Source organism: Triturus cristatus, chromosome 2_1 (genome assembly GCF_964204655.1).
Source record: "Triturus cristatus chromosome 2_1, aTriCri1.1, whole genome shotgun sequence".
Taxonomy (NCBI): domain Eukaryota; kingdom Metazoa; phylum Chordata; class Amphibia; order Caudata; family Salamandridae; genus Triturus; species Triturus cristatus.
The window spans coordinates 861,307,538-861,322,188 of NC_140581.1; the positions used below are offsets into that span (position 1 = coordinate 861,307,538).

Sequence of the window (14,651 nt, forward strand, 5' to 3'; positions counted from 1 at the left end):
CTGCAAGATAGCACAGCAGGAACGACTGCTTGGCACACTTGTCAGGTTGAAGCCCTCGACTCCTCTGCACGCCAGCAAGCTGGGACTGAAAGAAAGAAGCTACTGGTGTTAATTGAAAGACTGAGGGAGCATGACTACAGTCAATATATCAATAAAGTGCATAGTGAACAAGAAGGAGCTGAGCATGTACTCACATGGCTTGCTAACCCTCATAGACAGCAATCCCAAATCTTATCCTCCGTCAACCTAGCCAGCCATAAGGTGTTCACACAAGCAGATATTAATGCCAGATTCAGGATTATGCCCACCTCTACAGTGCCTGGCCCACTCCTAACTCTTTTATCATAGACCTTGTGACTAACAGAGTGGGCCACGACATAGCCAATCTGCTCGGGGGAGACATCCAGGTTCAGGAGCTGAGGGAGACCATGAAATCCCTAGCCAGGGGGGAAATACCAGGGACTAATAGGTTACCGGTTGAATTTAATCGGCTTTCGTGGACATTTTAGCTACCCCACTGACCAAACTCTAAAACACTGGAAAAGGGCACAGTGCCCCCCACCACCAAGGGTGAAGCCCTTATCACCCCACTACCTAAACAGAGCAAAGAAAAGGACCTTGTCACCTCCTATAGGCCATTATCGATCCTAAACATGGACTATAAAATATTAAGTAAAATCCGGGTTTACCGACTGTTATCTCGGCTTAAGAGACTGATACATCTGGATCAATCAGGATATATCCCGACTTGCAGGATGATCTCGAACATCAGGTGACTCGTCCACATCTTACACTTTCCTCTACTAAAGTACCTTAAGGCTATAATGCTAGTGGCGACATCGAGAAAGCTTTTGACTCCTTATGTTGGGACTTTCTATACACTGTCATGGCCAGTATGGGCCATGGCAGTGGGTTCCTCAAGTGGCAAAACTATTATAATTGCAACAACTGCATGCTTTTAGACCATCTAGTTCATTTTGGACCATTGCAACATTGAAAGAGGCACCTGCCAGGGCTGTCACTTACACCTGTCCTGTTTGATATGGGATAGAGCCCCTGGAGTTGATACTCAGACAGGACCACTCTTTCCACAGATTGCGCCTGGGCGACTCCTCACTGTACATATCTAACTACGTTGATGACATCTTGCTCTGTCTTCGTGGGGAGAAATCCGATATAGAGGGTCCTTGAACGGCACTCACTAGAATTGTACAGGTATTCGGCTCCAGGTGAACTGGGGCTTATCCTGGAATTGGACAATAGACCTGCTGAGCTTGGAGAGCAGATGTGAGGGGATCAGTATAGCTTTTGCTACATGGGAGTACAAATCTATCGCTCTGACTCCCAACTGAGTGAGTGTAATAGCCAGTGTTCGCTATGACAATCTATTTCCTTTTGGCACACAGTGCCCCTCTCCGTCATGAGCTGTGCTGCCCTGGCCAAGAGGTGGTTCTTCCATGATTATTGAACTTTTTCGTCACTCTTTCCGTCTGAGTACCCCGGGATGTTTTCCAAGGAATAGATGGATTGCTGCCTGTTGACCGTACTCTGGGTCTCCCTGTCCAAACTCCAACTCCCTTCTACCAAGGGAGGGTTCCAGTCAAGGACCATGAGCTCTATTATCTGCCCGCACAGCTAGGTTTGGCGGCAAGATAGAGTCAGTCACCGGGGGACACCCCTAGCGCAGACACTGCAGAGTCTCCCAGTTGCAATGCCTTCCTCCCGTTGCTCCTCTGTCCCTTGCAGAAACTGCAGGCCTCGGCGGAAGGTATTCTGATCACCACGCTCAAATATATCTGGGTCCGAGCGCTTCAGAAGACTGATCATAAACTCTCCTATGCTCGTGAACTTCTGCTTTTAGCCTTAGCTGTTATACACCACCAGGGAGATTGGGGCAGACAGCAGGAGTGGGAGAGGCAAGGTTTATGTTCCTGGCCTGACTCTTCGAAAATGATACCGTCAGAGTCTGCCAGGGCTTTGTGGTCGAGTTTGGGCCCCCTGCCCTTTTATATTATATGGTTCCATAAGGGCAAACTTGGTGCTGCTGCTCCACCGATTTGCGATGCACTTCAGGTCATTTACATGACAGTGGGTAAAACCAGAGAGATCGCTCTTCTTTACAATGCACTATTACGACAAGCTAAGACAGACCTGAGGGGTCTGCGCAACTGCTGGGTAGAGAATATTGACACTCCAGTAACAGACAATGGGCCTGATTTACAAGTTGGCAAGAAAGGAACTCCGTAGCACCGGCATCAAAGTTCCCTCCCCGCCAACACAGTGGACCACCCACCTGGTATATATGCGGACGGACATTAAGTTTAGCCACGGTGGGCAATCAGAGAAATGACTACATGTCCGCCTACCCAATTTGGATGGGCAGGCATATAGCCATTTTTTACTGTTGTTGAGGGACAGTAAAAACGAAATAATGCTCCCTCCTGCCATGGGAGATGACTCTCCTGGCGAAAGGAGCAAAAAAGAATATCCCTTTCGAGATTTTCTTTTTGTAAATAAAAAAAGAATACTGTTTGGTACAGGGCTGTGTGCTGAAACCAATAAAATGATATTTAAAAAAACAAAACTATGTCCCGATGGTAAGCCTTGGAAGAGAGATTAAGTGGCATCCATTAAATATGAGGTTGATGGGGAAGAAGCCCTTTTGACCATGTGAGTTGCGAGGTGTGCATTATGTAGGGGCCGGAGATCTGCTGGTTGAAAGTAGCTAAATGTCTCTCTTGTCTACATTTCATCACTTGAAGATGGCGCACACAGTCAGGAAGGCCATAGGCTAGATCAGGGTTCTCCAAAGTCCGTCCTGGAGGGCCGGATCCATGCCAGACTTTGAAGGTAACTACATTTATCTAAACGGGTGCATGCATCGGGCCCTCCAGGACCGACTTTGGAGAACCCTGGGCTAGATGAAAGGTTGGCAATGAGAAAAGCTCCAGGTCAGGGCTTTAAGTGGGATGAAAAAACTGGGGGGTCTCCCATAGGGGCGTGGCCAATGTAATTAAGGGTGTTGTTTAAAACACTTACGCTAAAAATCTGTGCTGAGCATAATTTGCCGCCCGACTGGTATTTTGCAGCTTCTGTCCATTCATCCAGATTTATGACACAACAAGTGCTACTATTGCAGCGTTGAGGTTTTTTTCTCCCCTACCCCGCAGGTAAAAATGGAGAACCCGATAGGGACCCATCTCGGTACCTGCTTTTAAGAACTGTCGGTGCTGAGCACTGGCAAGACCCGGCCCACTTAAAGTCCTGCTCTAGGTCTTGTGACCCTCAAGGCAAGCAGCATATTGAGGTCTGTACATGGCTAGTCGATACAGAATGGAAGGGGACAGAGACCTGGAACCAATGGGGTAAAGCAATATGCACATTAAGGATGTCAGCTTCGATGTCAGCTGCTTAAAGTTGGAAATTGTCTAGGCACCTCTTTCCTATCTGTCTCCTCATGCAAAAAATTAAATTCTTCGCACTCATAAATCACGCCACTTGTATCTGTCTGAGGACCCTAAATGCGAAGTCTTTGTGAATCACTCTGATTTTTTTTTTTTATAATGCAAGAAAAAATACAACTACTATTAGCAAAGCACAAACAGGTCATCAGTCTGCCGCAGTGTGACTGGGTTAGATCTGCACCTCACCCGACACAGGCCAAAGTGCAGTACACACCTGTGCAAGCATGCACTATGGAAGGGCGCCGGGATTGCGGCCTCATTAGAAGGGTCAAGCTACATATATAGGAGAGTTACAATATAAATGCAATACGCACATGAGTATACGGTCACACGAGTATTTTGAATGCAGACCGAAGATGTTTGTGAACAGCGATGTAGCAAAAGCGTCATGGTTTCTAATACACTCGAGAAAAATGAGCTTCTAGCACTTGGTTTGGGTCCTGACACCTCTGGCCTTCAGAGGTACCCAGGGCTTTAAGTGGGAGGAAAAAACTAAGGGGTCTCCCAAAGGGGTGTGGTCAATGTAATTAAGGGCGTGGCTTAAAAACACGTAAGCTAAAAATCTGTGTTTAGCATAGTGTGCTGCTGGACTTGTATTTTGCTGTTCCTGTCATTGCGTCCAGATATATGATACAACAAGTCACATCATACCTACGTGTCAGGACTATTGGCTTTGTCAGTGGTTGTTAGTTGCATAAGATAAATAAGCAGCAACTATAGCTTGTATATAATGTTGCTGCTCCTGAGTTTCAAAAACAGAAGGGAAATCCAGAGAGACTCTCTTTAAAGGATTTCCCTTTCTCTACAAGGCTCACCACGCGCACATCGAAGTGCTGCTGTCTCTGCAGTCCGGAAAAAAACCGGGCCGCCTGTGCCAGGGCACAAAAGAGAGCCCGATAGAGACCCGTTTACAGGCCCCCTTAAAAAAACTGCCGGTGCTCAGACCCGGTGAGACCCGGCCCACTTAAAGCCCTGGAGGTACCGTTCCTGCTGCACCGTTGATAGCCACGTGACGCCCCTGTTTGTGAATCCCCCAAGCGCAGATAAATTCAGACTACGCACACGCGTACGTTAAGGCGCATCTTTGATACGGTCCAGCTGCGTCTACAATGTCAAGCGTGTCCCCTCTCGCCGCTACCTTAGCATCAGCTCTGAATTGTTCCCCTGCCAAGTAGGACAAAGTTGAAGTGAAGAAAGTGAACTCAGTAAACCGAGTGAGCGCACCGCCTCTGTTTGTACTGTTCCCGCGGTTTGCACACAGTGTGCCCTCCTGTTACCATTCCAGACCCTTATCTACGCAGCGTTTCATAAAACAATAAACACACAAGGAAGAAGCTAAGCTTCGCAGATGGGGGCGTGAACTTTGCCCTACATGACGACTTCTCTAATGGTATGCCCCTTTATCATAATAATTCATAAATTGGATACGACCATCACTTTTATGTCGACTTCGGTAAAGCTCATCCATCTATGAAGAAGCAGGTGCTCTCAAAAATATGAAGCTGATGAAAATTAACTTCGCTCTGACAATATCCTGCCCGGCGCAGCAGCCCAACTCCCTGATTGTATATGCTATTTACTGAGATGCCTTCGGGTGTGCATCAAATCCATAATTCATTTCAACAAAACTGAAGGTTTCCAAAGACTGTTATGCTTGACTAAAATGATGCCTTAGAAAGCACTTTTCCATGTGCAAGGCTTATAAAGTCCAAGGCAAAAGACGTATTATTCCGCACTCCCGACAACAGGGTAATATTTGTAATCCCCGGCTGTAATATAGTGTCCTATGCTGCCTCTTGCTGGTGGGACCGTACCTTAACTCGCTTCATGAAAGTGCCTGCACTTAAGTCATTTTTACTGGGTTCCAGCTTTGTATGATATAAGTTGTTATTAAACAGAAACATTCTCCAAGAAAAATGTATTTCTGGGATCCTTCTTAAACTTTCAATAATTAGGAAAACCCACAAACACTTGTCTTAAAGGGGAGAGAAAATAAGTGCAGGGGCTTAAAGTTTTTGCTTAGAAGCGCACCACTGCTGCTGCTGAATGCCCGGGTTCTGAATACCTACGCTGCCTAATCTTGATTCCACCTCTAGTTCCTTTTTTCCGCCCCTCTACAATTCCTGTCTCTTTATCTCAGTCTTGCAAGATACCTTTCACCTGTTCTCCCCATCGTCACTGCTTCCTATCTTTATCCTCCTCACTCCTTTTTCTGCCTTCCTCTCATTTGAACTTGGCCAAAGGGCCAATGTCTGATTATTGTATTAAAATAAATTCGGGTCCACAAACATCAGTTCCGTGGTCACTGTCTGCGAACTCAACCACAAAAGAAGGATTTCATTATGTTTTTATGCTTTCACAATAATTCACAGGCTTGGAAAAATAGTAAAAAGTTATGATTAATTTTCGCCACATTAGTAACTGAAAGCCAAAAGTTTATTCACAGGCGGCAAATCCATCAGTTTAGACTTAGCTACACTTAGGGCCTGATCAGAGCTCGGCGGATGAGTTATTCCGTCACAAATGTGAAGGATAGCCAGTCCACCATATTACAAGTGGCATTGAATCACTAGCAATACGGCAGACCGGATATCCGTCACATTTCTGACGGAGTAAACTGTCCGCCACTTTGCACACAGGGGTCAGCCTGCAGGGCCTGCCCCGCTGCCAGGTCCTTTGTCCAACTCTTCTTAGACCAGCCGTCTTCCCCACTCCAGTCAGCCTTCTGCTGTGCGCATCAGAGACAGGCTCTTGTTTTATTAGGTCTCGCCTGACCCAGCGCATGCGCTGGTCTGGCGAGACTTATTGAGAGGGCTCCAAAAAGTGCTACCAGGCCAGCCTAGAGCTACAGTGCATGTGCGCTGGCGCGCGCGCTGCGTTTTAACGCAATTACTTTCACTTCCGCGGCCATAAGGCCGCTTTGATGTTGATCATGATCGCGATCACTTTCACTTTCGTGGCCGCACGACCGCTTTGCATAGCCAATAGGTCTCGATTTTGGGACCTTATAAGTATTTAGTTACGCAACTGTTGCATGGCTAAACACTTATAAGGTCCCAAAGGCGAGACCTATTGGCTATGCCAATGCTTGTTTTTATTTTGCAAACCTGATCCTCGGTTTTACAAATCCAACAGCAAAATATAAAATTGTTTACATTTAGATTTGGGTGGGAGAGTCCATTGGGTATCCTCTCACTTCACCCACGAGGCCAGGAAGTGCCCCTGCTCCCATTGCATTTACTGTTTTTTGAGAACGGGGCCCAAGCTCCGTGCCCTGCAATGGCAGCTGCAGTATATTTTTCAGAGATGCAGCTAGCTAATCATAGGCCTTAGGTTCATACACCTGGATTCAGGTCTGCAAACTCAATATGTGCGACGGGAGAATACGCGCCATCATTCAATAACAATCTTTTATTATTTGGTCATGCTAACAGTCTGTGCGCCCTGGTCTGACGATTGTTTGTGAATTAATGGTATATGTATGTATATGTATTCACTGGAAAAAAAAAGGTTAAAGTAATGTTATAGTTAGGTAATTATGTCAGTGACAACCAGTGGCGTCCGGTACGTATTGGGGTTGGCGGAGGGTATGGGTATCTAAAATAGGGGGAAAAAAGTACCCTACTGACGCGTCTCTCCTCTGTCTCTCCTCCTCTTCCCTCCACACCGCCGTAACAGGAAGCACATCCAGGCTCCCCTAAGCCGATCACAACGCTGCATGCAGCGCGGTGATTTGTCTGAGCGCTGTGGTTCAGCGCTCAGCCAGGGATTCGGAGCCTGGGCATGTTCTCCACACAGGCTGTAATGCAGCCTGAGTGGAGAACATGCAAAGTGCGCATGAATGTTTGGCCGGCCCAAGACAGCCGGCCAAACATTCATGCGCACTTACAAAGTGTGCTCACCACTCCCCCCTGCTCCTGTCGTCAGAGCAGCCCCTCTCACCCTGTAAGGCTGCTGTAGAAAGACAAAATAAAATGATAATAATCTCAAGTTATCATTTTATTTTTCCTTTATTTCACTGCTGCGAAGCAGTGGGGCGACGCTCCTTCGCCTTAGCTGAGGAGCCGCTACTGGTGACAACATTAACGTTTTCAACTAAAAAACCACAGAAATTCACTGGTTAGAGTTAGCAGAGGTAACTATAACTTGCGCCCCACCATGCACTGCTCATGACCTCACATTTACATGACATGTTCTATGACATTAATTATGATATCACTGATAACATGCCCCCAACCCCCTGGGCCTTTTTTTTTTTATTAAAGGGAAGGGGGCTGCCTGGCCTCCCTCCACCAGGCTTTATGGCCACTACTTATCTTAAAGGGGAAGGGGGCCGCGTGGCCCACCCCACACAGGCTGGATTCGGCCACGGGAATCCCATACCCTGGGGCTCGCATTAATTAAAGGTGGGTGCCATGGTGCCCACCCAGGGCACCCACCATACACTCGCTGGAGGCCGAGGCTGCCCCACAGGTTACAAGAGCTGGTATTGCGCCAGCCTGCAGGGAGCAGCTGCTTTTGATGCTCCCTCCGGGTGGGAGCAATCTGTTGATTTGTTTCCGGAAACAGCTCAAAAGTCTCCTCCCAGCCAGTGGGAGCATTTTTAAAGCTCCCACCCACTTGGAGCTAACTTTGTGTTTGCTACCGCATGGGGGGGCAGATTAAAAATGCTCCCGCCAGGTGGGAGCAAACACAACTTACCTGCGCATGCCAATGCTGGCAGGTAAACTGCTGTGACCTGGAGTGGGCTCCCCAGAACATAGTAAGTGAGACTGCCCCGGGGGATAGGGTCGCCAGGGCCATAGAAGGCTAAAGGATGGGGACACCGCGGCCTCTCTACCTTTTAACAAGTTTAGCAGCCCTGGGGCATGGTGTCCCTGGGACCTTTAGAGGCTCAGGGAAGAGGGCTATGTCCCCCTTTTATTTTAATAAACGGCCCTGGGGGTGAATTGCTCCGGGGGCTCCACACCCCAGGGGGATGGGAACCCCTCATTGTTTGGGGGATTTTGACCCCAGGAGTGGGATGCCTGGGACCTATATTGGCTTGGGGAGAGGGACCGCGTGCCCCCTCCCCTTAAGTAAATAATGCAACCCTGGAGGTAGGCTCCCTGGGGGCTATAAATAAAGCAGGCCCTGCCCACCATTGTTTTTTTTGGGGGGGTCTTATGGGATGGTGGGGGAAATTGCAGTTTTTTTTTTACTTGGGTCTCTCTGAGACCTAGAGGGGCATTATATTATTTATTTTTATTTACTGCAGGACAGGGGATTAAGGGTCTGATTTAGATGTTGGTGGGACCGCGACAGAGTAGACTATTTTGGCGGCCTTCCCACCCGTCAACCGATTTACACCAAATCACAAAAAGCACAATCTGCGGACTAAGATCTAGCTTCCTGACAAATTTGGTGTAATTCGGCTCAGCAGTTTTTGCTGATTAGTCCTGTCTAAAGAAGTGTATGGAGACTGCAAGGGGCTTATGAGTTTTAAGACCACCCCCCTTTTTTTCTCACCCCTGCTTGATGGATCATCCTGAAGCTTTCCATGTTTTCCATGTACAAAAAAATATATATATATATAAAATATATTACTCATCATGCTGCAGTCTCTCCTCCTCAGTGGTTACGGAGGCACAGACAACAGAGTCACAAGACTATCGGTATGTAGTACAGAGAGGTTCTTTATTTCCAAGTTTTTAAAATAAAGTGAAACAAGGGTCTAAAAAGGGAACAAATAATGTCTGGGCTTGAATATATATATATATATTTATAAGGTATTTTACCGTGATTTTAAAACCATATGAAATTTAAGTAATTGTTGGAATTCCTACATCTTTTAATTATCATGGTTTATATATTTATAAAAGTATGTACTCAACTATAGATATTTATAAATTGACAAGCTGTGGCATTCTGTTTTCAGTGTCCACTAGTAACTTTGAATGCACTTGTCACTTTAAATAGGTTGTTGACACTAGATAGCATTGTCATGTGATCAAGGCCGTGTTAGGCCAAAACGCGTAATGGTGGACAGTCCCAATAAAATTTAACGAACACTATTTCATCGTGGTCCGTATCCGTCTTTCTTCAAAGAAAAGGAAGTTAAAAAAAGCGGAGTTGGTGAGACATAGTACCGGTAAAGGGATCCTTCTGTCACGGGCGGTCTGAGCCAGGAAACCGGAATTCCTATTATTTGAAAACCACCACTCTCGTAATCACGAAAATAGACTCGGACTCCGATGCTGCATGCAAATATTTAATATCCAAGTGCAAGAACTACGCGTTTCACCAATACGGCTTGTTCACGCTCGAAAATGCAAACCAACCACCATGTTTAAATACACAGGTTCATTGAATGACGAGTTTACACGTGGTATCAGGAAAGATGTAAATTGGGCGGCCATCTTGTAACGGTATGTAATACATTGTATACCTATTACTATTAACACAATTGTTTGCAAAATACAGATAAGTGCATATTAACACCAATGAAATCTTCATTGTATTTGATAATTATACAAAGGCAAACATTACCTGACTAAAATAAATGTTGATGCGTGATGATAACGCAATTGAAATACGATACAAAAATGCGTAATTGAATATTCACAATGATGTTTATATATCTACCAACATCATATTACTACATTTTGGGCGTGCTGATGCGTTACATTGACGACATTTTTTTCATCTGGTGCGGTGACGAAGATTCTGTTCGAATCTTTATTGACAAATTGAATCAGAACACTTGCAATTTACAGTTCACTGAAAACATCAGCAAAAACACAATGGAATTTCTGGAGCGTGAACAAGCCGTATTGGTGAAACGCGTCGTTCTTGCACTTGGATATTAAATATTTGCATGCAGCATCGGAGTCCGAGTCTATTTTCGTGATTACGATATATATATATATATATATATCTCAAAGAAACTTCCCAAATGTGCAGTCTCGCACAACAATAGGAACGGACAACTTGAATCGCCAGTGCTTGGAAATAGTGTTTATTCAAGGTAGATTACGAGCCTAGTCCATATATATATATTTGTAAAATTATTTTTCGACATATTCCATATATTTCTTAATTTTTTTATGCTGATCGGTGATATTTTTATATTTAGAGACCTGCTGAATGTTCATAAATTAATCACGAAGAGCTGAAAACGTGATACCGTAGACACTCTATTCAGAAATGATTATGACATTATTATTACACCGTGAACGGGCTAATGCTTTATGATGCCTGTACAATTAAGTGTATCTGTACTCTCACAACCATCGGGATACATGAATCGATTTATGGTAACCAATAATGCTTTGCCTCACCAACTTCTAGATGTTATTAAACACTAAGAAGTTAACTGCCCTATGAAAGAGTAAAAGCTTAAATTACCCTTCTTCTCTTAGCTACCTACAATACCTAAGGAATACAGGATGATCCTACATATTTCATTATGAGAGAAAATGGCAGATACTTAGTCTATTTTATTAGAAGAAAACATTAATCCTCTACTGCTGAGGACACATACACCATGTTGAACGCTTTGTCAATAGTTTTACCCCACACATCAACCAAATGAAGAAGGTTTAAAAAATGAACAGAGCAAACAGCTTCAATAGTGCCCACTGTGAGTTTACGAGGAAAAGGCAGACATGTTAAAGGTCCATTGGAGCGTTCCGCCTGTTTGGGGCTCCCAGAGTGATACTTTGAGTGCCACCCAAAGAATTCTGATATTATTGAGAGTAAAAAACAATCTACATAAAAATGATGCAAAGTAGTAAACACATGTTACATGTTATCAGCCACACCCTCCCTCGAAGTCAGACTTTTATCAGGAGTTTTACTGCAGAATCAAGTCAAAAGCATTTGGAGTGGGTATGCAAATTGTCACTTAGAAAACCTAGTGCATGCCTTCTCCTGCTACGGCAATGTGTTGAGCTCTTACCTGGCAATAGTGAACCAAAGAGTGGACGCTACACTGTGGAAATCTGAATCACAGGAGTCAAGAGCACTATCAGTGGTCCAGAGGGCATTCTTCCCATGCATGAGGAGGGCAGGCACCACCACACCTTGGACAGAACCACACACAGCACCCACAGCGGAGGACAAACAACAGTTCACTTTGACCATACATTCAACTCTTCCGCTGGCAGAAGAAACTGGCAAAAGAGGCCCATGTACCCGCGGTATGTTGACACAGCACTATACAAGGCAACAAGGAAATGCATAAATTAGCATCTGCATGAGATGAAAACCCCAAAATAATCAAGATGAATCTTTATATTTATACTAAAGTGTATGACACAACTCTTGCTACCATAGTTTTGCCATTTCATCGCACCTAAAATAACAGTCCGTAATATTTTAATGGTACACAGTCTATTAACCTTGGATGAATGAATGCGAGAGTTGGTACTTATACATCAGTGACTGTTTCTCTCCTGTTTTGTTTACTCATCGTAACAATGGGATTGCTTGTGTCGGCCATATTTGAAAGCATTAGTTTTCCTTCTGCCACCTAAGGCCTGCACAGAGCAGAGAATGACAGGAGCATGTTTATTAGGGACCGATGGATTCGCCAGCTGACAACATTGCTTCCATTCTCAACAGAATAATACTTAATTACTTTACAATTCATCACAATAGCTGAGTCTTTGTAAAAGGTTCCTTACCTATAGATGGTGTGAGGAACATAAACTTCACGAACTGGGAACTCAAGAATTTCTTTGGTGGGTCGGCAGCGACTTTCTGGAAAAGGTTTCACGGGTAATAACTCTGGAGTAACACAGGAACTGAGGCCTTCGAACACTGGGGAGACTTCCAGCTTCATAGTACCTTGAGACAAACAAGACCCAGAGAGGAAACAACGCTGACATGGGCTGTGTACGGAAAGCTACAAACAAGTCAATGTGATGCATGGAACATGTACAGGTGTGGCGTGGAAGGAGGGAGCGATGGCTACCCATTCATTCAAGGACCTCCAGTTTCTAATGAAGCTGAGACCACAGCAAGAACTAGGGAAGTGGGTGTAGATGCCAATTGTAAATAAGGGGAGACGAGTGGGTACTTTCTGGGCGAAATCTGTTGAACAACCACATTGACCCAGGATTCATAAACCATGTGAGAATCTTTGAGATGTGCTGAATACTCCTGCAAATGTGCCCAGTTAATGAACCACTAAGTCCTGATTTACAACCAGGACCTACCAGAAGTGGATGGGGTGCGCGCTGAGAGCAGATACTGTCGGCCCCAGCACACCCATGGTTCAGATATTCATTGGTTCCCATGAGCTATGCTGGCGTAGTGAAGCCATGCAAATTGCATCCTGCTTCGCTTTAAAGTCAATACACCTTGCACCGTGCTTAAAAAATATTTTCTAAATGCGCTTCATATTTTATGAGTAATGTTCTTAGCATCATAAAACCTCCAGATGTCTTTCTATAATAATTTTAAAACACATGTTTTTTATTGTGTTCCTTTTTAGTATGCAATGATTTTTATTAACTAAGCATATTTAATAAAATTTGAATGCAAATCTCTAATTAAATATAAAGTTGTCTGCTAAAAAAGAAAGTATGGCTTGGTGAAGGGACCTGCTAATGTCCTCAGGCTGCCACCCTTCTACCCGTTCAATTATGGGAACAGTGGTGACACGTATAAAACTTAAAAGGCTCACACATGTCCATGCATATATTTATATTCCACTCCATCTCTCTGTGAATGGAGGAAAGTGGAATATTTGTCTGGCATGCCAATATTTACACACCTAATTTTCTTTGTGAATTTACATATGTGAAAAATAAGCCTTTTCAAGGGTAGATTGTGGAAAGCTTTTGGGGGAAAGGGAGAAAGCCCAAACGTGCATGTCACTAGAAAAACGCACCATGGGCCTCATCTACAAGAAAAATATGCAGGTGGCGCCGCAAGCCATTTAGCTGCACTGTATTGTGTCATTTACAGGGATGCGTCCTATTAACAACAATACAACGCATCCCTGTGCTTTCCCCAGTGGTGGCGTAAAATTGGCTGCCACGCACCAGCTCTGGCACCCTTGTGTCATTTTGCAAGAGTGCCTGCGCTGTGGGGATGATTATTTTCTTGCAGGGAGGGACACCTTCCTGCACAAACCAATCACTAAAGGCATTTTCCTCTTTAGAAAGAGATAAAAACAAGGAAAAATAAAAGTATTTCTTCTTGTCGTGCCAATTCTATGCCTCCCCTAGGGAGGCACAGGATTCTGACGCATTCTCAGTTTTACAAAATGTTGTAAATCTGGTAATGTGTCAGGTTCCATGGACACCCAGCAACACCCATGGAACGCCCCTTTCACCCAGGGTAATATGTGATAGGGGCCCATATTTACAAAGCCATTAAAGTCATGCAGGGTGACTTTATGTGGCCTTGTAAATATGGGCAAGTCCATTGCACACCGGCGGCGCAGTAGTCTTGAAAATAAGCCCCATAATTTGCAGATGGCCAAGGTTTCGATTTTGAAATTAGTACCAGAAAGTACTCTATAGTTGTTGGCACAAGAGCAGGAAACCTAGGCAGCATGTGTGTCTCAACTTTCCAAATGCAAAGAAAGGTCTGTCCACATTATACAAGCTTGCTGTATTAAGTTCTGAGCTTTACTTCCATTATATAACGAAGAAAGCTATGCTACATCAGACACAAATATAATCATCTCAACATATGTCCTACTCCCAAGGGAGGGTTCATCATCAAACGTTTGAACAACACTGCAGTATAGAGCTTTGATCATGGGCAAAGTAGAGAGCACATCTGAATGGCAAAATGTGGGTGCCAACTAGCATCACCGTGACGTTATTTAAGGAACAGTGAGCAGTCGATGCAACCATGTGTTGCTCATTCTGTGACGGCCTCTCAGATGGGAGACAACAGCGTATCCTGAGGGGCTATGCAGAGTAATCGAAATGTAGTGCATGCTTTGGGTCTGCCATAAGCATCCCAGAAGATGAACCTTACCCAAGTAATATTAATGTGGAGGTTAGAAGGAGGTGCGAGACGTGCAATAGGTTGACAATTTCTTTATGGTATAATGGCTGTTGTCAGGGCAAGGATACAGTAAATACGTATCCATCAAATATATTTCCTGGGGCCAATCTGCAATTCTGTTGAAAGGAGGCATTAGACATTGTTTTAAAGAGACCCCATAAACCTAAACAAAGTAAA

General features: G+C 44.6%; 1 protein-coding gene across 2 annotated transcripts in view; it reads right to left on the reverse strand.

The window, feature by feature from the left end:
* DOCK8 (dedicator of cytokinesis 8) overlaps nt 1-14,651 on the reverse strand; it is a 567,196-nt gene that overhangs the window by 294,450 nt on the left and 258,095 nt on the right. For both annotated transcript variants that reach the window (XM_085632978.1, XM_085632979.1), the window contains one exon: nt 12,131-12,293. In XM_085632978.1, the coding sequence (XP_085489104.1) occupies nt 12,131-12,293 (163 nt within the window). The remainder of the gene's footprint in view (nt 1-12,130; nt 12,294-14,651) is intronic.